The following is a 24,819-nucleotide window of genomic DNA, read 5'->3' on the forward strand; positions in this document are numbered from 1 at the left end:
CTCCCAAGTGTGGAACTATGCCCAGTTTGTGTGATGCTGGGGATCAAACCCAGGGCTGTTTACATGCTAGGCAAGCGCTCTCCCAGCTGAACAACATCCCAGCCCTCACCCCGTTTTATACATTTTTTTTTAATTTAAATCGTCTTCAATCATTTTAAAGCTTTAGCCTTTCTTTGCCACATTGGAAAGAGATGGCACACTGCTGACAGCGGCAGCTCACTTAAGCGTGATGCTCAAGTAGGACTGGGAGGTCAGCCCTCCTGAGAGGCTCCTTCTTCTTGGAAGACACCACGGCCACTGTTCATAGCATGGTTTAAGCATTTGTTTCTTCAGAAGCAATGTGACTCACTTTAATTTTCCTAAACTAAGCTTGCTTTTATTTGCAAATGGGAATTGAGAGGGGCTGTCTCTGAAAATCAGTTATTTGTGGAGAGGTGGAAGTAGCTTCTTCAGGAGGCATTGCCACAGCAGTCCTGAGCAGTGTCACCCTCATTCATGGATCCCAACATTCTCATCCTCTTAGGACTCCATACTCTGCTCACAGCTCATCTCAGTGCCATCCTCTCAGAGAGCCGCAGCCCAGTGCGAGACTCTATCCAGTCAGCCGTGGACCAGGTCTTGGAGCGGCATCACCAAGCTGTCCAGGTAATAAACTACAAGCGGGGAGTGTCCAGTCTCCCTCCGTGTGCCTTCAGTTCTGCACCTTAGTGAGGTCCTGACGCTGCATCTGGACAGGGAGTTAAGCTTCTACTTAGGCCACAGTGACCAGTGTGTGCCTGAGCAGCCACACTCAGAAATAACAAAAAACAAACAAGAACCATGGCTACTATACCTCTTACTTTTTTTTTTTTCCAAGACAGGGTTTCTCTGTGTAGCCCTGGCTATCCTGGACCTCACTCTGTAGACCAGGGTGGCCTCAAACTCACAGATCTGCCCGCCTCCGCCTCCAGAGTGCTGGGATTATAAGTGTGCATCACTGCATATTGATCCCACATATTCTCGAGCCGTTTCAGTAAACCTTACCCTCTTTCCTCATTTTCCCAGTTCTTTCATAATGTCCCACTTGTTTCTGCCCAGACTGAGTTCTTCCAATCTGTGCACTTTTGGTAATACATTTCCTATCCTACTTCCTATGCCTACCCCTTGTAGAAAAAACAGCCAACTGAAGAGCAAAGTTTAAAACTAAAAACAACAAATCAACCAACATTAAGTTGAGCTGGATCTGGTAGCTTCTGTATGTAATCACAACACTTGGAAGATTGAGGCAGGATTACTGAAAGTTCAAGGCCAGCCTGAGTTACAGAATGATTTCTAACCCAGCCTAGGCTATGGTTGTTAGTTTTATGCAGCAGCACAATGTTATTCATAAAGTGGCACTGTTTCCCGTAAGAGAAAAGCCACAAGGCACAACAAAACCCACTATGAGAATTTATTAGGAGAAGCAGGGGGACAGGAGAGAGTGTGCTCAGGCTTGTTTGAGAGACATGTGCGGAGACAGAGGAAGGAGGAGAAGGAGGAAGAAGAAGTAGGGGAGGAGTTTGTGACCTGCTTTTTATGGAGTCCCCTGCACATGCGCATATGGGCTCACATAGCAACACCACTCATGAGCATAGATTGTGTGATCACGCAGCACACAGATTGTGTAGGACATAAGGACCCTTGCTTGGCTACTGAACAGCGCATGTGCAGTCATGTAGCAAGAGTAGTGTGAGACCCTGCCACAAAGGGGCCAGTGAGATGACTCTGCGGTCAAAGAACTTGCCACACAACCCTGACCAACTGCATTTGATCCCAGAGACGCATAAAGGTGGAGTAAGAGAACCAGCTCCTGGAGTTGTTCTTTGACCCCCATGCACTGTGTGTGTGACATGTGCAACCTACACAGATCATGCACTCAAACCATAAGTCTAAAGCAAAAATTTAAATATTTGTTTTATTTTGTTTGCTTTTTTTAAGATTTATTTTTAGAGCTGGAGAGGTGGCTCAGCAGTTAAGAGCACTGGCTGCTCTTCCAGAGGACCTGGTTTCATTCCCAGCACCCACAAGGCAGCTCACAACTGCAACTCCACTTCCAGGGGATCTGGTGCCCTCTTCTGGCCTCTGCTGGCACCAGGCACACATGTGGTACACAAATATTCATGCAAAACACCCATATACATAAAAATAAATAAAAGGGTGTGCTGGGCAGTGGTGGCACATGCCTTTAAGTCCAGCCCTTGGGAGGCAGAGGCAGGTAGATCTCTGTGAGTTTGAGGCCAGCCTGGTCTACAGAGTGAGATCCAGGACAGCCAGGACTACACAGAGAAACCCTGTCTCTTAAAAAAAAAAAAAAAAGTTGGGTGTGGTGGCACATACCTTTAATCCCAGGTCTCTGAAGCCAAGGCCAGTCTGGTCTATGTTGGTTTTAAATGTGGCAGTTGTTATCATGCAAGAAAGGTCACGAGGCACAACAAAACCCAGTATCAGAGCTTTATTGGGGGTGGGGAGGACAAAAGAGAATGACCAGGCCTATGAAAGACGCGTGCAGGGCGAGAGGGAGGGGGAGGAGTCTGTGATCGGCTTTTTAAAGGACTTCCCTGCACATGTGCATGTGGGCTTACGGAGCTATGCCACGCAGATTGCATGACCACGCTGTGCATGGATGACCTAAGGTGTAAGGCCCCTTACCTGGCTACTGAACTGCGCATGTGTGGTCATGTAGCTGAAGGAGTGGCAGAATCCCAACAGTCTCCATAGTGAGTTCCTAGCCAGCCAGGGCTACACAGTGAGACCCTGTCACAACACATAGAAGTAAACATACAAAGTACGTTTATTATGTGTTTGTGTGTGTGGACAGAGGCCACTGGAGTTAGGTGGCTGTGAGCAAACCTCTGCAATAGCAGTACTTGCTCAAAACCGGCTGAGTCATCTCTCCAGTGCCAAATATCTGCTTCACTGTTTGGTTTGTTTGGGAAACAAGGACTGGAATAGTCTAGGCTAGCTTCAATCTTAGTGGAAAATGACCTTGACCCTCTTTCTGACTCTTCTGCCTCCACCTCCAGGGTGCTGGGGTTACAGGTGTGTGCTACCACACCTGATTTATTCTGTGCTGGCCAGGGTCTCGTGCATGCTAGGCAAGCACTCTATCCACTGAGCTACATCCCCCAGTTCCTACCCAGTGTCTTTTGTCTTGTCTTAGTATGTCACATCACTATGCCATCTCTGTGGAAGAGGATGTTTTGATTGTAAAGTCCTTGTCACAACAGAAAACAACATCATTAGCTTGTTAATGTTGGTGATGGAACTGTTGATACTCTGCCTCGACTGCAGTCTTTGCCCCTTTGGCATTCTCGGAGCCAGTGCTCTGGGACTGACATGTTTCCTCCTTACTCCAGACTCATCAGAGACTGCAGGGCTCCCTCTCTGTGGCTGTGAACTCCATCATGAGTGTGCTGACTGGAAGCACCTGCAGCAGCTTCAGGACGACATGCCTCCAGGCTCTTGAGGTTAGCGGTTGCAGATGGGGTCAACAGCACTGAGTGATGCTGCAGCAGGCCTACAACCTGCCGTGCCGAGAGAAACACCTGGAGTGTTCTCTACTTGGTACCAGCTTTGAGTGTTTTCAGATATTTGTTGGGGCTAGAGAGACAGCTCAGCAGTTAAGAGCTGCTCTCCCACCAGACAGTGGTAGCACACGCCTTTAATCCCAGCACTCAGGAGGCAGAGGCAGGAGGATATCTCTGAGGCCAGCCTGGGCCAGGACAGCCAGGCTACCTGCCTTGAAAAACCAAAATAAAAAAGAGCTGTTCTCCCAGAAGACCTGGGTTCAGTGCCCAGCACCCATATGGCAGCTCATCACTATCTGTTTCAGGGCATCTGATGCCCTCTTCTGGCCTGTAGGCACCAGGTACGCATGTGGTGCACAGGCACACAGCAGGAAAACACCTATGGTGGAGCACACCTTTAGTCCCAGCATTTGAGAGGCAGAGGCAGGCAGATCTGAGTTCAAGTGGTCTACAGAGCGAGTTCCAGGACAGCCAGGGCCACACAGAGAAACCCTGTCTCAAAAAATAAGTAATTTTAAAAAGAAATTTGTTGAAGGATAGTGGTAAATATACCCTTTTATAAATGAGAAAAGTTATACTCAGAGTGCTAGAATTAGACCCTTGATTTCTAGCTCAACCTTGTGAAAGAACGCTTCGCTATCTCACAGTGACACAATACACGGACATAACCGAGCAGACACAGTACCGTGTATATGTGACAGAGTGGAGTGAGTGATGTAGTTTGGCACCAGAGTTTGGGGGTCAGTGGTCCTTGGCTCGTTTACTTGCTACATGGAGTTAGGCCTATATTTAACTTTTCTGAAACTTGTTTAAAAGTTGGGGGAAATGTAGGCTACAGTCTGAATGTTTGTATCATTCCAAACTTCACATGTTGAAATCCTAACCCTCAACGTGGTGCTCTTAGGCTACCATACCTAGCTCAAGATATTTTCAAGTTTTTGGAGCTGTCAAGATATCTCAGGGAAAAGCACCTGCTGCCAAACTTGATTGCGTCTGAGTTTGATCCCTGGAGCCCGTATAGTTGAAGAAAATAACTCTTGGAAGTTGTCCTCTGAACTCTACATGTGCACTCTGTGGTTATACATGTACAAGTATGCACTTGTACATGTTTGCGTGCACACACACAAAGCAAATGTTTTTCTTTTTGAAATAGGGTCTATATAAAAAGAACTCACTATGTAGACCAGGCTGGCCTTGAACTCATAGATATCCTCCTGCTGCTCCCTCCCAAGTACTGGGATCAAAGGTGTGCAGCCTAAAGGAAACTTCTGAGAGTTGAGGTTGTGCTCTTCACTTGGCTGTTTTGTTCTCTGAGGGGTGGTCATACGAATGGGATTGTAACAGGCCCAGGCCTTAGCACAACTGACTCCATGGTGGAAGTACCACTCAGGCTGTAAAACTCAGCACATAGACAGCACCACCTGTCAAAACTAAAGCAAAGACTAAAAGACTTCTGGGGACGTCTCTCAAAGTACTAGCTTTGCTTTTTTAGCTTCTGTAGTTCTGCTTCTGGCTAACTGTTCTTGTTACCTGAAGTATGTCAGCCCAGAACATGGCTTGTGTGCCCACCCTGAAAAAGGCTCAGTGCTACACTGGGATCCCGAACACCCAGTGTAGTCACCAGCCAGCTAATAAAATAAAGACTTTCTATTGGCCTAAACCCATGTCTAAGCAGTCTTTTCTGGCGAATACCCCACAACAGGATTAGTTTGTTTTTTTCTTTTTGTTTGTTTTTTTGTAACTAAGTTTCTCTGTGTGGCCCTGGCTGGCACTCACTCCATAGACCAGACTGGCCTTGAACTCATACAGATCCACCTGCCTCTGCTTCTGCTGGGATTAAAGGTGTGAGCCACCACTACCTGGCCAGGATTAGTTCTTAATTAAGTAGCCTCACAGCTGGTGAGGTGGCCATGGGTAGAGACACTTGCTACCAAGCCTGACATACTGACTTTGATAATCGGGAGCTACACGACGGAGGGAGAAAACCAGCTCCCACAGGTTGTACTCTGTCCCCCACATGCATCATGGCACCCCATCCAGTAAATTAAAAGAAAAAAATCAAGAGGCTCAGAGAAACCCTTGACCCCAACTGTGCTGAGACCTGACCTCGGTCTCTAACACTGCTGTGCTGAAACACTCTGACAGAAGCCACCCGAGATAAGGGTTTACCTCAGCTTACAGTTCACCCTGGAAGTCAGGACAGCGAGAGCTGGGGCAGTTGATCACCCTGCATCTGTAGTCTGTGTGCTAGCTCGTGTTTGGTCAACTGACAGAAACTGGAGTCAGCTGAGAGGAGGGGACCTCAGCTGAGAAAAGAGCAGCTCAGTAGGCAAGCCCGCGGGACATTTTCTTGATTAATGATTGATGTGATAGGATGGCACTATCTCCGGCAGGTGGTCTTGGGGTATATAAGAAAGTGGACTGAGCAAGCCATGGATAAGCAGTGTTCCTCCATGGCTTCTGCTTCAGTTCCTGCCTTGAGTTCCTGCCCTGGCTTCCTCAGTGATGGGCTGTGACCTGAGAGTTGTAAGATGAAACAGACTATCTCCTCCCCAAGTTGCTTTGGTCATGGTGTCTTACTATAGAAATAGAAACTCTAAGACACACAGCAGTGAATGTGTGGGTGCGGCCAGTACTCCACTCACTTCCCCATTTCATACAGTTCATGATCTCCTGATGAGGAACCAACAGTTCCACCTACAATTAAGAAGGGTCGCCGGACGATGGTGGCACACATCTTTAATCCCAGCACTTGGGAGGCAGAGGCAGGCGGATCTCTGTGAGTTCGAGGCCATCCTGGTCTACCAAGCGAGTTCCAGGACAGGCTCCAAAGCTACACAGAGAAACCCAGTCTCAAAAAAACAAACAAAACAAAAAGGTCTTCCCACATCAGTTAACGTGATCAGGATAATCACTGGTCTGTCCAGAGGCCTTCCGTCCAGGTTTTTCTAAATTTTGTCAAGGTGACAATTAACATTAATGGTCACCATCACATACCCTGATCTCAGATAGCCAAGAGTGTGAGAAAGAAATCTGTAGCATTTATAAGCCTCTTAGTCTATGAAAGTTTGTTGTAGTGGCCGAGCAACTGAGACTGGAAATACAAACTGCATGATGGGTTCTCAGTATTCGTTAGTTCCCTGTATTCCTTTGGGGTTATATGGTGACCAGGTTGGGAGCAGATCACAGACTCCCTATTTGTCGCTGCTGCCTTTTCCCCAAGACAAGCTTTGGCTGCTCGGGAACTCTGTGTAGATGAGGCTGGTCTTGAACTCACAGAGCTTCACCTGCCTCTGCTTCCCATGCCTGGCTGTTCCTTCATTTTTATATGCTTTTTTTCTTAAAAGATAATATAACAGAGTGAGTTCCAGAAAAGGCGCAAAGCTACACAGATAAACCCTGTCTCAAAGAAACAAAACAAAAAAGATAATATAACACATAGAAAAATTTAAATGTGCTGGGCAGTGGTGGCACACGCCTTTAGTCCCAGCGCTCGGAGGCAGAGCCAGGTGGATCTCTGTGAGTTCGAGGCCAGCCTGGGCTACCAAATGAGTTCCAGGAAAGGCGCAAAGCTACACGGAGAAACCCTGTCTCAAAAAAAAAAAAAAAAGAAAGAAAGAAAGAAAGGAAGGAAGGAAGAAAGAAAGAAAAAAGAAAAACTTAAATGCTAATATCTATCACTATAATTTTAATTTTTGCACATTTCATATTCATAGTTAAAACCAAGGAACTATATTTTTGTATATAAAATGGCATTTTGCCAACTTCAAAAGGGTTATAATTTGCTTTGGTTAATAAATAGTATACTTGGGCTGGAGAGATGGCTCAGCGGTTAAGAACACTGGCTGCTCTTCCTGAGGTCCTGAGTTCAATTCCCAACAACCACATGGTGGCTCACAAACATCTGTAAAGAGATCTGGTGCCCTCTTCTGGCCTGCAGACAGAACACTGTATACATAATAAGTAAATCTAAAATAAATAAATAAATAGTATACTTTATTACTTAATCTAATAATCCAGTCTTCTAATTTTGGGCACTTAAGTTGATAACATTTATTGCTGTATGTAAATAGTGCTTCAGTTAATCCTTTATGTGATATCTTGTTTTATCTAAAATTGTTTCCTAGATTAAGTGCTTTGAACTAATGGCACAAAGAATAATTCCTTTATAAGCAGGTGCCTTTAGTCATGACTTCATCTTTGGGCATGTGGGTGATGGGGGAAGAAGTGGCCCTGACTTTGTCCTACCTGATCTTGAGTGGTTCACTTTTTTTAATTTCAATTTCTTGTCTATAAAATTAATGTGTTAGGGGCTGGGAGAAATGGCTCAGCTGTTATAAAAGAACTTGCTGTTCTTCCAGAGGACCCAAGTTTAATTCCAAGTACCCACATCAGGTGGCTCACAACCATCCCCAGGGGAATCAACGCCTCTTCTAGCCTCTGCAGGGTCCTGCACACACATGGCTTACAAACATGCAAGCACACATAAAGATACATTTTTTAATTAGTGTGATTCCTCATGTTCTTTAACTGATAGCCTACAGTCCTGTATTAAAGCATCAAAGGCAAGTCCATATGCCCTGGATACAGACTGTGTTCTCTGGTTCTCTTCTCTCCAGAAGGCTTGTCTTCCGAGGAAGACTTCCTACCTCTTCCTCAGCCTTACTGAGGAACTCCACAGCCTCAGTGGAATCACTGCTTTCTCGATCATCTTATGGAAGAGAATCTCTCACAACCCAGTCATGAGACAGAGGGATCTCTGGGATATTTATCTGCTGTAGACAGAGATCTTGGTTGAAGGATCTTGCTTAGGTGGGAGGACATATGGAAGCCACATACCAAGTATCTCGGGCCCTCCTCTGCCTCTCCATGCTCCCGTAGAGACAGAGCTGTAAATACAGAGAACGCTGATCCCTTGCCTTCCTCGGCCTCTGCAGTGCCTACCCTTTGGTTTCCAGTTGTGAATCCAGCACCTTCTATTTCTCGTGCATTTCAGGCAGCTGACACACAGGAATTCGGGACCAAACTGCACAGGATCTTTTACGATGCCACCCAGCACAGACTTCGGTCCCACTGCTCATGTGACACAGAGCAGGTAAGTGTGGAGATAATACTCGGTATTCTAGTGGAGATCTCCCATTTTGATGTGGGGACCCTTAGTTCAGGGTAGATGAGTACAAATACTTCAGATCACATGGCTGGCCTTTTAGCAAAGATACCTTAGCCCAGAGAAACGTTCCAGAACCAAGTGCTTTGTAGAAGTCGAGAGCACGGAGGACACTGAGTTCCATTTCTACCACTGAAATGTTGGTGTCGTTAGAGATTTAACCTTTGTGAGCTTTGGTTTCTACGTCAGTAAAATGATAATAACACATACCTGAAATCACTGTTGTGAAGTTTTGTTTAATAAAAATCTACCTTTAAGCCGGGCGGTGGTGGCGCATGCCTTTAATCCCAGCACTTGGGAGGCAGAGGCAGGATCTCTGTGAGTTCGAGGCCAGCCTGGGCTACCAAGTGAGTTCCAGGAAAAGGTGCAAAGCTACACAGAGAAACCCTGTCTCGAAAAACAAAAACAAAAACAAAAACAAAAACAAAAAAATCTACCTTTAACGGTTCTCCTTTCTGTGTGCCGGAGGTCTAGAGCAGTTGAAGTTTCTACTCTCAAGGAGGTGCGAGAACTCCAGCACCTTTGGTGACAATGTCCTCTAACAAGGAGAGATCCTAGCTAGAAAACTCTGTGTGCCTTCATTCCAGGTGTAGCTGGTAACAAATTGTTCAACTAAAGCCCACCTTTCTGGCTCGCCCTCCTTCCCTCCCCTCCCTTTTGGTTTTTCAGAACAGGTTTTTCTGTGTAGCCCTGGCTGTTCTGGAACTCCCTCTGTAGACCAGGCTAGACTTGAACTTAGAGAGCTGCCTCCTGGGATTAAAGGTGTGCGCCATCACACCTGGAGCTGGGGTTTTTTGTTTGTTTGTTTGTTTTGTTTTGTATTTTGAGATAAGGGTTTCTCTGTGGAACAGCTCTGGCTGTCCTGGAACTCACTCTGTAGACCAGGCTGGCCTCGAACTCACAGAGATCCTCCTGCCTCTGCCTCCCGAGTGCTGGGATTAAAGGTGTGTGCCACCACTGCCAGGCTTCTCTTGACTTTTTTAAAAACTAAAATAAGCAAAAGAGACTAAAAATTAAATCATTACACTGTCACTTCTGGGAGGGAGGGAGGAAGGGAGGGAGAGAGGGAAGGAGGGAGGGAGGGAGGGAGGGATTGTCAAGATGGCTCCTTAACATCAGGCAATAAATGGAATGGTCATTTCTGAGAAATGGAAAGCAAAAAAATTTTTGAGAACAGGGTCTTACTATATAGCCTTGGCTGGCCTGGCACTCTATGTTGATCAGGCTGATCTTGAATTCATAGAGATCTCTCTGACTGCTTCTTGAGTGCTGGGATTAAAGTTGTGTACCACTATATCCTATTGGGGAAATTTTTTTTTCTGTTTTTTTTTAAGACAAGAGTTTCTCTGTATAGCCCTGGCTGTTCTGGAGCTTGCTCTGTAGATCAGGCTGGCCGAATTCAGAGATCCACCTGCCTCTGCCTTGAGAGGCTGGGATTTAAGGCGTGCACCACCACTGTCCAGCTGGAAAAAAAATGTTTTTTATTCAAACAAAATGATGATTACCCCAGCATACCATCTAGAGAAGTGTATGGAGGCCATCAAGTAAGAGAGGCAGTCCAGGTAAAACTTAGCAGTCTGCCTGAGGTAAACAACGGGGCTGGAAACTCACAGGTACTGCCATAGTCCATTTGACATTGCTATGGCAAAATATTTAAGAATAGGTGCCTTAAAACTCTGGTGGTTAGAGAATATGGACAGCAAGGCCCTAGCATCTAATGAGAAAGGAAGCAAGAGAATTGGAGGAGTCGAGGTTTTCATCAGCTCTGACGAGAGTCCACCATGCCTACACACACATATACAACACACACGCATAGGCATGTACACACAGGAAAATATACACCACATTAACACAAAGTAGAGCTAGAGAGGCTATTGTCACTATCAGACAAAGTAAATTTCAGAGCGGAAAATATTATGTGGGATAAATAGGGTCCTTTCCGTGTCAGCAAGATGGCTCAGGTTCTTGCTGAGAAAGTCTGGAGAGCTGAGTGATTCCCAGAGCCCATGTAAAGAGTCCTATGTGGTAGTGCATCTGGGATCTCAGCACTCCTATGGCAAGCTGGGAGGTACAGGCGGGAGAATCGGCTGGGAGCTTGTGGTTCAGCTAGCCTGGAGTAGGACACAGCGAAGCAGAAACAGCAAGAGAGAGGCCCTGCCTCCAAAACAAGTCGGAAGGAGAGAACTCCCCACAAGGGAGGCCTCCACATTCATGCTGTGGCATGCATGTGCTCACACTCATATCACACACACATTCATAAAGAGGGTCATTTCATACAGATGAAATGTTTATCCTGAAGACAAACTGTAGATGCTACTCATCTTACAGTTGGATTACATTGTAATGACCCATCCTAAATTAAAATCATCAGAAGTAAAATTTCATTTAATACAGCTGACTGCCATAACCCAGTCTAACTTAAATGTGTTCAGACACTTACAACAGCTTTCATCTGGGAAAAGCCATCTAAACACAAGGCCAATTTTACACAATAGCTCATGGAATATACTAAATGCTATACTGAAAGGGGGGCAGGAAGTGGTGGTGCACGCCTTTGATTCCAGCACTCAGGAGGCTGAGGCAGGTGGGTCTCTGAGTTCGAGGCCAGCCTGGTCTACAGAGTGAGTTCCGGGACAGCCAGAGATGCACAGAGAAACCCTGTCTTGAAAAACAAAAAAGAAAGAAAAAGAAAAAGGAAAGAAGTGAGGCGGAGATCACAAGGCAGTCTGAAGGTGTTTCCCCACCATTGTGAAGCCCATGGCAAACCACCATAACCCAGGGGCCTTCTGTAGTCCTAAACATGCACAGACCTTTTAAGAAGGCTTTAAAATACAAGAAACAAAATGAAGAAACTCTAAGTACAAAGAGCTAAATCCAAGCTATGCTTGGAGATTTTGACATACTTTTCTCAATAATTGATAGGACGGCCAGACAGGAAATCAGTAAGTCTGTATAAGACTTTAATAGTGCTATCAATCAATTTGACCTAATTGATGTTCATAAAAAACACTTTGTCCAACCATGGAAGAATATAGTTCTTTTCATGTACATAGGATACATTCAGCAGGATACAGCATATTCTAGCAATTAGGTATATCTAAATCAGAACAGTGCATATTCCAGCCATTACATACTTCTGTATCAGATAAGATCATATTCCCAGTCTTTAGATATCAAAACCAGAAGACCATATTCCCAGCCATTAGATATCTCTCGATATAAATGTATTTAAAATCATACAAACGTTTTATATTTTTATTCTGTCTATTTATTTGTGTGATGTATGTATGCTGCGGTGCATGTGTGGAGACCAGGGGACAACCTGCAGAAGCTGTTCCTCTGTCCACCATGTGTGTTTCAGGGACTGAACTCAGGTAGTCAGGCTAGGCAGCAAGTACCTTTACCCAGTGAACCATCTTGCTCTGAAGTTTGTGGTATGTGTGTGTTAACACTTATTTGTGACATTTGCCACAGTGCATATGTAGAAATCAGAGAGCTGACTTGCAGGAATCAGGGCCCTCCTACCACATGGGCTCCAGATAGGGAACTCAGGCTGCCAGGCCTGGTGGCAAGCTCTTGACCCTTTCAGCGACATCACCAGCCTCTAAGTATGTTTTGACCACATTAGAATTACTAAAATAAAACTATCGACAGAAAAACATCTAGAAGATTCTAAAGTGTTTGGGAAATAAATTATACATGAGATAAAACATGAAGCAAAAAAAAAGTTAGAAGTATTTTAATTAAGTGAAATGCAAATGATCGGAATTAACGGACTACAGCTAATGTAATATATAGAAGGAAAGAACAATCTCAGCCCAGCAACCCTGCCTTCCAGTGCTGTTAACTAGACTAGGAAGAAAAGGCTCACATTGGAGGAAATGAAATAATAAAGAGCCAAGTGGAGATTAATATGAAATAAAAATAAAGAAAACCACTGAGACTAAAAGGTATACTGCACTGAGAATATTAATAAAGGTGTAACCAGGTAAACCAGAATAAAAAGAGAAGGCTCCATGTGTCATGCACACCAGTAATCCTAGTACTCAGGAGGGTGAGGCAGGAACACGGAGAGTCTAAGGCAGGCCTGGATTATATAGTGAATTCAAGACCAAATTGAGCTGCATAGCAAGAATGCCTTCTCTCGAATTTTTTTTAAACCATAAGATGCTACTATTAGAAATTAAGAGATATGGCATCTGTTATTTTTTTTAATTGTCAGGAAGGAACAGCTATTTGGGAGTACATTTTACATCAAATGATGAAATGGCAATTCATTAAGCGTAAATACCCCTGTGACACAGGATAATCCTAAGGAAGAAATCATATTTCTAGTTAAAAAATAGCCATGGGCTCCAGAATATATTTTAAGAGTTCTAGTGAACACACACTTAATAAAAGTGCCCATACAAAACACCTAAACTGCAAATAAATACACAAGCTCATTATTAGTAGTATGAAAATTCAGATGAAAACCACAGATATTGAGACTAAGAAGACCACTAGGCATGGGGACATGCGCCTGTAGCTTCAGCTCTGGCAGCTGAGGTAGGATCATTTAACCTGGGCAGCATGGTGAAACCCTGTTTTGGAACTGGCGATTTGGCAGTTTCTTTAGAAGTTACATACATACCCATCTGCCCTGGCTACCCCACTATGTCACAGTACCTGGTGCATCCATGTGCACAGTACCTTTGTTTGCTGGAACCCCAAGCTGGGAACGATCTTGTGTCTAGAGGTTGGTGGCCAAGCAGCCTGATGTGTATCTCCATGGTGGAGCACTGCTCAACCATAGCGGGAGAACTTAATTCACACGTGATCCCTTGGGGCTGGAGCTGCATGTGGTCCTGCCCTCTCCAAGAGGCTCTTACCTGCTGCGCTCTCTCCAGCCTCTCCCTAATCTTCTGAAAGAACAGGGCTTCAGCGTGCCCTCTGCAGTTTTCCTCCCTCTGCACCTCCATCTGCCTGGCTGGACGGGGAATGCAGGTGCTCGGGCATGGGAGGATCTTGAGATTCTTGGATTTGCCCCGCTTCCCTTCAGTGGGCTCACAGCCCACACAGCACGCTCCCTTCACAACTTCCGTCATACCTGTCTGCAGCCCTCAGCTGGCTCACTGCAAAGCTCACTGGTTTTCACCATGTTGGAGAGCTAATGGCCGCACCTCAAGCATGTAAAGCCCATAACTACTGTATTAGTTTCCTAGCAATGCTGTAAGACAGTACCAAAAACTTACGACTTAACATCATTTACTCTGTCAGTTCTGGAAGCCAGAAGTCCAAAATCAAGGTGTGAGCAGGGCTGTGCTTCCTTCGGAAGCACTGGGAGAGAATCCTCTCTCTGGTTCCTAGTTTGTGGCTTACATAACTCTAGTTTCTGCCTCCATCTTCACCAAGCCTTTCCCTACCCAACTGTTTCTCAGCTTTAGGAGGGCCTGCCCTGAATCCAGCATGCAGTGTGGTCCTATCTCTGAATCCTTAATTATATCTGTCAAGACCCTTTTTCCAAATAATCTCACATTCACAGGCACCTGGTGTTAGGGCGTGGACATGCGGGGAAGGGGCACAATCCAGGTCACTGCGACCAGGCACATTTTGAGAATACAGCATGAGCCATCATCAGCACCCCGAAAGACCCCTCAGGGTCTAGGTGTGTGTCTGCTTCTGAAGAGCTTCTGCGTGGACCTCTCTGACATCCCAGTGAGATCTCAAAGAATCTATCTGACCTCTTTACCCTGTCTGGCTCTAGTGATGGCCTGTCGCCTCAGGGCCATCCACAGCCCACTTAGCTTGGCAGATGGCTGGGGAACTCAAGGATCTTGGAAGAAAGGAGCATTTACAGGGTACCTAGTCTGTATTTCCACTTCAGTCTCCACAAAGATGTTCTGAGTTGGGTCTTTGTTTTCCATCTTATAGATAACGTAACTGTAAAACTTAAAACTTGCCAGTCACACAGCCAGTGGGCGGGGCTTCCAAGCCTGGTCATTGTGCCTTTGTAGGACTGAGTAGCAAGTCCAGGGAAGAGCACACCTAGATCCTGTCATGACTCCTTCCCTGGAGCACCAGCCTCTTTGTGATCACTCACTGCTGGCACAACAGTGGCACCCAGTGGCTCCAGCCATAAACTACACGGTCTAGGTCAAATTCCTTCACTTGTGGGCCAGCACTGTTTCCATGGTAACCAGCCAACTCACCTAATATAGAACTCACCCGTCTACAGTTTAAGGAGAAGTAGGCAGTTCTCTAAGGGAAGGTGGCTTTCTAGAGTGCAGACTAGAATTGAATGCTCCAGTGTTAAATCCGAGGAGCTCTATTTTGAGGACTAGTCTGCCTCTCGGGGCCCAGACATTGACAGGTATGCAAGGCTCTCACAGTGCTACCCACCTCAGGTGGGTCATCCCTCCGTAAGACCAGTTTCTAAAAGGAGAAAGACGTGTCTGCTACACAAGGTTTCCCAGGCTAGAGCAAACTGAAACTGCACTATGTCTGGGGGCCATGTTTGTCCTTTGTATGTTCCTGGGAATGTAATTATACAAGTTAGAACTGGTATTAATAAATGTTGTAGGAGCTGGACAGTGGTGGTGCACACCTTTAATCCCAGCACTCGGGAGGCAGAACCAGGCAGATCTCTGTGAGTTCGAGGCCAGCCTGGTCTACAGAGTGAGATCCAGGACAGGCACCAAAACTACACAGAGAAACCCTGTCCAAAAAAAAAAAAAAAAAAAAATCAAATAAATAAATAAATAAACGATGTAAGCCAGCTATGGTAGCACACACCTCTAAGGATGTGTGCATCTGAGGATTTTTGGTATATGGGGGGGAGATTGTGGAACCCATTCCCAGAAATGATGAGCGGTGACTGTAACTAACTGCATAGCTTCTATAACATAAAACATTTTAGTGAGGATGCCAGGTATGGTAGTGCGCACTTTTTACCCCAGCACTTGGGAGACAGAGGCCAGCCTGGCCTACATAGTGAGTTCCATGACAGCCAGAGCTGTATGGTGAGACTGTTTCAAGGGGCAGGAAGTGAGGGAAGCAGTGTATTATAGAATGTACCTTATAGAATGTACCTTTCTGTGATGTAATTCTTAGCTAAGATTACCTTTTTGTTGTTGTTTTTTGAGATAGTTTCTCTGTGTAGCCCTGGCTGTCCTGGATCTTGCTCTGCAGACCAGGCTGGCCTTGAACTCAAGAGATCCGCCTGCCTCTGCCTCCCAGTGCTGGGATTAAAGGCATGCGCCACCACTGCCTGGCTAAGATTTATCATTTTAAAGCATGCAACTTTAAAAGTGCTGTGTCCCGGCTTCCACCGAGCTCCAGGACACCTCCATCCCACTGAAAACAAGCCTGTGCCCACTGACCTGCAGTTAGCCCACCCTCTCCCGTTCTTGTTTTTCTTTTCACTCTCCCCATGGTGTTCTCTGAAGTAGGAATTGCAGGTGGGGCTTTTGCTGTTGCTTTGGAGGCAGGGTCTCGTGCATCTGAGACCTTTATCTTTCTGTGGCCTTTCTCTTCCTATATAGCGAGGATGATCTTGAACTCATTCTGCCTCCATCGCCTGTGTGCAGGGATTACGTGTGTGTGTGTGTGTGCTTTATGTAGTGCTGGGGTTGGACCTGGAGCTCTCATGCACTTTTTATCATCTTTTTTTTTTCACTAACAAGAGTAACAAGAGTTTTATTAAGATGAAAGAGACAGACGAGTGCTCAGGCCTGTGGAGAGACACGTGTATGAAGAAGGAAAAGGCATTTTTCATTGTTTTTAAAGATTTCTATATATGGAGAGACAGATGACCAGACATTCAAGGTCAGACCCTGTTTCTCCCCCCCCCAAAAAAAAAATTTATTTTAAAATAGACATGGCCAAGCATTATGACATACGCCTTTAATCCCAGAAGCAAAGGCAGAAGGATTTCTATGAGTTCGAGCCTAGCCTGGCCTGCCCATCAAGTTCCTGACAGCCAGGACTACATAAAGAGGGGCTGGAGAAATGGCTGTGTGTAAGAGGGACCTTGCTGTTCTTGCAGCAGACTCAAGTTTGGGTTCCAGCACTCACATCAGAAGCTCACAAACATGTAACTCCAACTCCAGGGGCCCTGACGCCCTCTCTTGGCCTCTGACATGTACATATGTCCACACGTAATTCACATAGGTACTCACAGATATGTAAAAATAAATCTTGAGTAGAAAGATGGACACATGTATGTAAAATGATGAACAGTGCTACACTTCAGAGCCTGAGACGAGGCAGACTGTCAGCAGGTATCTGAAGTTCAGGGAAGAACAGATGTGCTGGGAATGGCTAGGGTGTGAGTTCCCAGGGGTCCACAGAAGCAGGATGCTTTGAAAGTTGGAGGTCAAGTAGAGACTGCTGAGTTAGGAGGAAGAGGGAGTTCCAGGAGAAGAACATCCTTATAAATCAATCAAGCCACCAGGCACACACGTCTCCTACGGCTCATTCAGACTTCTGTAAAACTCACTTGGAATTTCTAATTGTTAAAGCACTCGACTCCAGAGAAAAGGCATTCGGCCCAGAGTACCGAAGGCTGGCATGAGAATATCGGCCCGGAGTCCCTTGTAGGTAAGGCTCCAGGTTTTTGGGTGTGCCCTGGGCTGAAAGCAGAGAAGTAAAAACCATGGCTTGGAGAGGGCCAACTATCCTGCTGCACTTTGGCTATGCCGCCACCTGCTGGGACGGGTTGGGTCTACGGCAGCAGCATGTGTTCCTACCTGAAGTCTGTGCGCTGTACTTAAAGAAAAGTGCATTTGTTGGCAGACATTGCCAGGGCCTGCTCAGGAGGAATGTGCCAAGGCAAAGACACTGTAAATTTGCACCTGAGTGGCTGGGGGTGTAGCTCAGTGGCAGAGTGCTTGCCTGTTTGACAAGACCTGAGTTTGATTCCTCTCCCCTTCCACAAGTGGACCTGTTATGGATAAGCTAACAGTAGTTCTCAGCCTTCCTAAAGCTGCAATGCAACCCTCATGTTGTGACCCCCCCCATAAAATTTTCATTGCTACTTCATAACTGTACTTTTGCTACTGTTATGAATCGTAATTAAATACCTGATATGCAACCCCTGTGACAGGGCGGTTCGACCCAAAGGGGTTGTAACCCACAGGTTGAGAAGCACTGGGCTAAAGCATGTTGACTGTGTCTGTAATCCCAGCGCTTGAGAGATAGAAGCTGGGTGATCAGTTTAAGGCCAGCCTTGGTTACATGAGAGCCTGTTTAAATATCAACAACAAAAAGCTGCCTCTGTAGCAACTGCCTAGTACAATACCAGAGAGACTGAGGTGCTTTCTGCCCGAAGCAATCGGAGCTTGGAATTCATATTGCACAATCTGCAGAAAGTTGCAGATGCTCGCTATCAAGGTCCAGTTAAGAGGGGGAGGGGAAGCTAACGGAAGGCCGGGCGCTGAAAGATTTCATCTGGAAGGATGGAATGGGAGAGCTCATTTAGAACTATGTAGACTCTCTGTAGCACTAGCACAAAGCTGCAGGAGCAAGATGAAATGGACTTGTCTTCTCCTAGAGACCAGCGGGCAAGCAGAAAACAAGAAGCTCAAGAGAAGCCCCAACCAGGGCAGGGAAGAATCGCAAGCTCTGTGCCCCGCCAGGGATCTGAGCCCTCCAGAGTCCGCCACAGGCCACCACGAGTCCACCGTGGCCTCCCCAAATGCCAGAGGATCGCAGGCCCAAGCGGCCCCCGGCAGGGTCCCGGCGGCTGACGCAGCGAGCCCTGCCGGCGGCCTGGAGGTAGTATGGCGAGCGCGGGGTGGGTGCGGGCCTGGGCTGCTGCCGCTGGGTCCTCACCACTGTCTCCTCTGCTCCCGCAGGACTTGTGGCTGCAGGAGGTCTCCAATCTGTCCGAGTGGCTGAGTCCGGGGCGCAGGTTCTAATCGCCCGCTACTGAGGATCCCAGCGGGCCAGAGAAGCCCGGGACACGTGTGTCATGTCTTCTGGGGTTCAATAAAACTTCTGCAAGCACAGCCTATCGACTACAGTGCAAAGGAAGGGGCGCCCCAGGGGCGCCGGCCGCTCGCGCCGCCGCCTGACGTCATCCACGCAGCGCGTCACTGCTGTGCGCCACGGGTCCGGGCGTGATGGCGGCGCTGGGCGGGGACGGGCTGCGCCTACTGTCGGTGTCGCGGCCGGAGCGGCAGCCCGAGTCAGCCGCGCTGGGCCCGGGGCTGTGCTGCTGGGTGTCCGTGTTCTCCTGCTTCAGCCTCGCTGCTCCTACGTGGGCAGCCTCTACGTGTGGAAGAGCGAGCTGCCCAGGTGCGGGGCTGCGCGCGCGGCCGGAATCCGCGCCCCGCGAGGCGGGGCTGTGGGCGGGGCTTGGGCCGGCGGGGTGGGCCGCATTAGCGAGGAGCTGCTCAAGGCCCCCTGGACTTACTGTTCCTTCCTAGGGACCACCCTGCTGTCATCAAGCGGCGCTTCACCAGTGTCCTGGTGGTCTCCAGCCTGTCCCCTCTTTGCGTGCTGCTCTGGAGGGAACTCACTGGCATCCAGGTGCGAAGGAGGCGGGGCACAGGGCAATCAGGGAAAGACTCCAACGCTTTGTGTGTGTGTGTGTGTGAGGAACATCACTGATGCCCTTTTTCCTGTGGCTCAGCCAGGCACATCAACTGCTCACCCTGATGGGCTTCAGGCTGGAGGGCATTTTCCCAGCAGCTCTGCTGCCCCTGCTGCTAACTATGGTGAGTCCTGCTTCGTTTTTCCTGTTGTCACTAGTGCAGTGCAATGCCCGTGTCCAGCCTTTGGCAGACGGCAGACAGGAATTAGGATGTGGCCCTTGAGCTCCCTGGTGTGCATGTCTGGGAAACCCGAGGTCTCATGAGGCTGACCAAGGGCACTGGTGTGAGCAAGGTCGTGGGATTGTGGTGAGTCATTCCTTTGATCTGTTTTTCTGCCCCCAGATCCTTTTCTGGGTCCACTGATGCAGCTCTCTATGGATTGCCCGTGTGACCTGACAGATGGGCTGAAGGTTGTCCTGGGTGAGTCTTCAAGACTGAGAAAAAGGTAGGCACAGGCAGTCCAGGATACTGGGGAAAGGAGTCAGTGAGATGGTGTGATCTGGACTGAGGAGGTGAGATGTCACCTCTCCGGGTGTGTTTCCTCAGCAATAATCAAATTATAAATTTGATACTTAAGGAGGCCTCTCAGGACCCAGAACAGTACCTGATGTGGGTCAGACAGCGCCTTCCCCTGCTTTTCCATCCTTTGGCTTCCCTAAAGACTGGCCTTGGTTAAATTTTGGTGTCTCCAGAATTTACCATGGCTCCCTCGTCTACTGTGGTCACTTATATCTGAAGACACTGTAATTAGGTCTGATAAGGTTTGCTCCCTCCCCCATTCTGATTCTCAGGATTCCTGACCTGAGTTTGGCCAGAATAAATCTGTGGGGAGGCCCCAGGGGGCGGGTCTCTGTTTTCAGTAACCAGGCACTCATTGCATTACTTATCCTGAATATTTGCCCTAGCCCCTCGTTCTTGGGCCCGCTGCCTCACAGACATGCGCTGGCTACGGAACCAAGTTATTGCACCCTTGACAGAGGAGCTGGTGTTCCGGGCTTGCATGCTGCCCATGTTAGCGCCATGCACAGGTCTGGGCCCCGCTGTGTTCACCTGCCCACTCTTTTTTGGAGTTGGTGAGTCTAACTGGTCCAGCAAAGATGTTCCCAGCATGAGGTCTAAAAGTGGGGCTTGGGGTGAGGCCGGGAGCTAAGTGGCTGGCCAGAGGAACAGTGTGGTTTTCTTCTTCTCCCAGCCCATTTCCATCACATCATTGAGCAGCTGCGGTTCCGCCAGAGCAGTGTGGGGAGTATCTTCTTGTCTGCAGGTGAGCCTGGGGAGCTTGCCCGGGACGGTTGGGGGCTGGGGTGTGATAGCCCTGACAGGCACTCTGCAGAAAGGCCTGGAAACACAGGGCTCCAAGGATTGGATGGGGACCACTGATCGTTGGAGGTGGGGTACAGAGGACAGCCATAGATGGTGGCCAGGCAGCCACTGCCGAGGGGAAAGGGTGGTCTCTGACTATGGGATGTGCAGTACTGGGGCAGGGTGGGCATGCCTGTGTGGTCACTCTCGGCCTCCATCTCCAGCCTTCCAGTTCTCCTACACTGCTGTCTTTGGTGCTTACACGGCTTTCCTCTTCATCCGCACAGGTTGGTCCTCAGTTTTTTCCTGGGTCTCCAGGGCCCACAGATGTGGGTGGGAGAAGGGGAATACTGTGGATGTGACAAGTTTGTTCTGCCAGTCCTTGAGGCAGACTGAGCCAGGGCCTCAGCCTTTCAGGTCTGAAGGTGGAAGCAGAGGTCATGACATGGGGGCACATGAATGTGTGGAGTGGGGTGTCACTGAGTCCTGTTTAGGGGACCAGGGTCACTCACTCCAGGCGGGGCCGCTTCCTACACCGCACGTCTCCATCTCCAGGACACCTGATAGGGCCGGTCCTCTGCCACTCCTTCTGTAACTACATGGGCTTCCCGGCCGTGTGCGCAGCCCTGGAGCATCCACACAAGTGGCCGCTGCTGGCAGGCTACGCTCTCGGTGTGGGACTCTTCCTGCTTCTGCTTCAACCCCTGACGGACCCCAGGCTCTATGGCAGCCTTCCCCTCTGTCTGCTTTTGGAACGAACTGGCGGAGCCTCAGAGACCCTGCTCTGCTCCTGACCATCACTCTTGTGCATACTCCAGTGAACTCTTGACGGGCTCGCCAGCCCTCCCTATCAAGAAATACTGCAGAGGAGGGGCTGGCTGGGGTCCCGAGATCTCAGGAATTTTTGTAGGGGATTGAAGCCAGAGCTAGTTGAACCCCAGGGACCAAGAGAAAGGAGCAGATACCCAAAGGGTGCGGCTTCTCAAAGAGGGGCTGAGGAGCACCTGGACATGAGGGACAAGGACAGATTCTAGGAGCACTCCCTCTTTGGACTGCTGCTTCTCTTAGCTCTCCCCTCAGCCCCTCCGAAAAGCTGCTCGGTGGGTTTATTTATAAAACCCCTCCTCCCAACTTCCCAGGGTTTTCTCACTGTCTTTTTGCATCAAGACTTTGTATTGGGATATTAAAGAGATTTAACTTGGGTAACATGGTCTTGAACCTTTGGGAATCCATGTACTTGGATCTTGGTAAGGACCCAAGCCAACACTTGGGAGTGTGTACACCTCTCTCTCGGCTACCTCGAACACTGCTGACCTGGGCAGGTGAGCCTGGCAAGCAAGCCCCAACAGCAAAGGATAGGGCGGGACCTTTAGCTGCCAGGGCTGTGGTTCACTCTTCCGGAGCTGTGGCTCAGTTAGCAGGTACAGCTGGAAACCCATCTCTGTGGGGCCAGCACCTTCGCTGCCACAGCCCTGACCCCTGTGAGCTGGTGGAGGGTGGCTCCAGAGCGCACGACCCTTCTCCATCTCCCAGGAGTAGAGGTCTCTGGTTCCACCTGGACTGCTGCCCCTCTGCCTCGCCCAGGGCAAGGCCCCAGCCCTGAGAATGGCAAGGACTCCTTCGAGCAGCACAGCACCTCAGGGTTCTTTAGGACCCAGTCTTCTACCTGCTGACCACACTCTACGGTGGGGCTTGTTTTCCTGGCTAGCCCTTTTTCCTTTTGCTTTCTTTTTTAATTTGTGAATATCATTTTAAGTCTCCCATGTTCAAGGTTGTTCTGAAACTTGTTTCCTGAAGCTGGTGACTGAGGAGAGAAGATGGACATGTGGTCATTCCCCAGTGATCCCCCGCCCCCCCCCCAGGGTGACTGTGACACAGCCACACTCCTACAGCTGTGAAGGGAAGTATCAGTCACACACCTGCCTCCCTGCGGAGCTCTTCTCCAGCCTGTGTAGAGGCTGGCGGTTGGGAGGTGAGGGGGTAGGTAGTACATTTAGATCTTGAGGTCCAGAGAGGATGCAGCCTAGACCCCACTGACTTATTCTCCCCCAAAGTCATGTGCCAAGACCCCAAGAACACTGGGCAGAAAGGGGTCCACTTTCCTGAAATCCAGGAAGCTTTTTTTTAAAAGGGAAAACAGATTTGACCTAGACCTCATGAGAATTCGAGAGACTTCCACCCGTACTGCCCCGGGTTGGGGACAGCACCAGGGATGAGGCAGACTGTACATGACCTCGTGTGGAGGGCAAGGGAAGGCCACCTTTATTGAGCAAATGTCCCAGGACCTGTGAACTAGGTCTCCCCTACCCCCAGAGGTAGAACCCCTAAACCACCTGCTGCACACCTGTAGTCCCCACCAGGAGCAGACCCTTATTTGGCAAGAGATGAGTATGTGAGCAACTGCCTGCCCATAAGGAAAGGACGAACGGGAAAGGGAGCGGGCCACGGCAGGTAGTGTGTCCCACGGGCCAGGACCTCAGGGGCCTGACCTTCCTACTCAGGTCCTGGCTGGCCTGGGCCTGCCCTGGCTGCACAGCTCCTGTTGGGAGGTTTGGGGTAGGGCTGGCCAGGCTGCCAATCAGAAGCAAGATCACTCGATCTCTAGGATGAGGTCATCGCCTTCCAGTGTCATGTCCTTGGTCACGTGAACCTTGCGGATAGTGCCCTCCACGGGCGAAGTCACCACAGTCTCCATCTTCATGGCACTGAGCACACACAGGGGCTGGCCCTTAGCCACCTTGGCTCCTGGCTCCACCTTGATGTCTATGACCTTACCAGGCATAGGAGCCCCGATCTGGCCCTTCACATCCTTCAGAGCCTTGGGGTGGAAGTGCATCTCCTGCAGACAGGACAGAGGTGACATCAGACAGCAGGTCAGGCCCAGCCCCACCACCCGGCAGGCCCTGGGACACTGTACCTTCATTGCCTGGGTGTCCTTAACCAGAATGGAGCGAAGCTGCCCATTGAGTTCAAAAAACACCTGCCTCTGGCCAGCCCGGTTCAGGTCACTCACTGCCAGGGCCTTGATGTGCAGTGTCTTGCCCCGTTCCAGCTCCACCTGCAGAAATGGTCGCAGACCAGATTGAGGGAGAAAGTCAGGAGAGCAGCCCTGGGCCCCGACTCAGGGAAGTTATGCTCTGGATCTTTCTTAGTTCCATGTGTGGAGGCCTACCCGGCTGGTCACACAAGGACCATTACTGCATCACAGTTCACAAGGCTGTGAGAACCAAGTTTGGGGCTCTGGCAGGGCTGCTGTAGACCTGGGGCTGAGCCTGAGCAAACCCAAGAACCACTGACCTCAAACTCCTCTGCAATTTTGGGTCCTTGAAGAAAGAGGCGGGTGTTGAGGCTATCCAGGGGGCCGAAGGTGGCCGTGAAGTCTTTGAATTGGGCAAAGACATCAGGGTACATGGCTGCAGAGAGAACATCCTCGGGGGTCACCTCCTCCCCATGCCGCTCAATCAGGTCCTTCTCCAGCTCCTGCAGGTTCAGGGCGGGGAGGGAGGCCCCAGGCCGGCCCTCTACTCTTGGCAGGTCCTTCAGCACCTGAGGAGCAAAGCGGAGGGTCACGCCGGGTGCTTGTGCTCAGTCCCTGCCTCACACCATAAGGCGCATTCCCCACCTTGGGAGCGAAAGGGCTCAGGAAACCCCCATGGGGAATCCCAATGTAGCCTGCAGGAACTCCACACGGAGCGGGGGAAGGAAAGCTCTTCTGCCTGGGCTTTCAGCCTCTGCGCGGCTTAACCCATTCTGCACCATGAACTGGGCCAGGTCCCCCACAATCTTGGAGGATGGTGTCACCTGAAGGGGAAAAGATCTCTGGAAATAAGAATGTTAGGCACAGAGGCAGGAGTGGAGTGTACAGGGCCGTTGAATAAGGGCCTTGCTCACCTTGATGAGGTCCCCCAGCATCTGGTTAGCCTCCACATAGGCCTTCTTGACCTCCTTGAACTTGGAGCCGAGCCCCATGCTGTGGGCCTGGAAGTGTAGGTTGGTATATTGGCCCCTGGGATCTCGTTCTCATACACATCTGAGTTGCCAGACTTCATGGTGGCCGTGCAGTCAAAGGCTGCGTACAGCCCCGGGCCCCTTCCCAGTACTCGCTGTAAGTCAACACACGCTCCAGGGGGATCTCTGCAGGGAAGCCAGAGTCAGGAGAGCTCGCCCAGATCCCATCTCAAACTCGGGTGGGAGCAGAGTGAGGCGTCTGGGTTTTGTGTCCCAGGCT

At 49.0% G+C, this 24,819-nt stretch overlaps 3 protein-coding genes across 4 annotated transcripts in view; 2 read left to right on the top strand and 1 right to left on the bottom strand.

Moving 5' to 3' along the window:
- The first annotated feature begins 417 nt into the window (after positions 1-417).
- Positions 418-18,702, top strand: LOC114685983 (type 2 DNA topoisomerase 6 subunit B-like). Of its 2 annotated transcripts, XM_037208339.1 has the most exons (6): positions 421-645; positions 3,375-3,485; positions 8,542-8,640; positions 17,214-17,292; positions 18,245-18,468; positions 18,549-18,702. In XM_037208339.1, the coding sequence occupies exons 1-6, from the start codon at positions 496-498 to the stop codon at positions 18,609-18,611; spliced, it is 726 nt and encodes a 241-aa protein (XP_037064234.1). In that variant the 5' UTR covers positions 421-495; the 3' UTR covers positions 18,612-18,702. The 2 variants fall into 2 exon arrangements, with proteins under 2 accessions (XP_037064238.1, XP_037064234.1); XM_037208343.1 differs by lacking the exon at positions 3,375-3,485 and having other exon boundaries at positions 418-645.
- Positions 18,703-18,777: 75 nt separating this feature from the next.
- Positions 18,778-21,447, top strand: LOC114685995 (CAAX prenyl protease 2-like). Its single transcript, XM_028860644.2, is given in 10 exon segments — positions 18,778-18,939; positions 18,942-18,990; positions 19,122-19,224; positions 19,328-19,339; positions 19,341-19,416; positions 19,632-19,709; positions 20,195-20,362; positions 20,482-20,553; positions 20,816-20,878; positions 21,147-21,447. Coding segments are annotated over 10 exon segments (984 nt in total). The 5' UTR covers positions 18,778-18,815; the 3' UTR covers positions 21,386-21,447.
- Positions 21,448-22,825: 1,378 nt separating this feature from the next.
- LOC114685980 (pyruvate carboxylase, mitochondrial) overlaps positions 22,826-24,819 on the bottom strand; it is a 93,093-nt gene continuing 91,099 nt past the window's right edge. Inside the window, 9 exon segments of the mRNA XM_028860623.2 lie at positions 22,826-23,430; positions 23,509-23,649; positions 23,889-24,137; positions 24,214-24,268; positions 24,270-24,313; positions 24,315-24,392; positions 24,483-24,598; positions 24,601-24,669; positions 24,672-24,725. Coding sequence (XP_028716456.1) covers positions 23,182-23,430; positions 23,509-23,649; positions 23,889-24,137; positions 24,214-24,268; positions 24,270-24,313; positions 24,315-24,392; positions 24,483-24,598; positions 24,601-24,669; positions 24,672-24,725 — 1,055 coding nt within the window. The 3' untranslated portion in view covers positions 22,826-23,181.

The sequence above is a fragment of the Peromyscus leucopus genome, chromosome 1 (genome assembly GCF_004664715.2).
Source record: "Peromyscus leucopus breed LL Stock chromosome 1, UCI_PerLeu_2.1, whole genome shotgun sequence".
Taxonomy (NCBI): Eukaryota; Metazoa; Chordata; class Mammalia; order Rodentia; family Cricetidae; genus Peromyscus; species Peromyscus leucopus.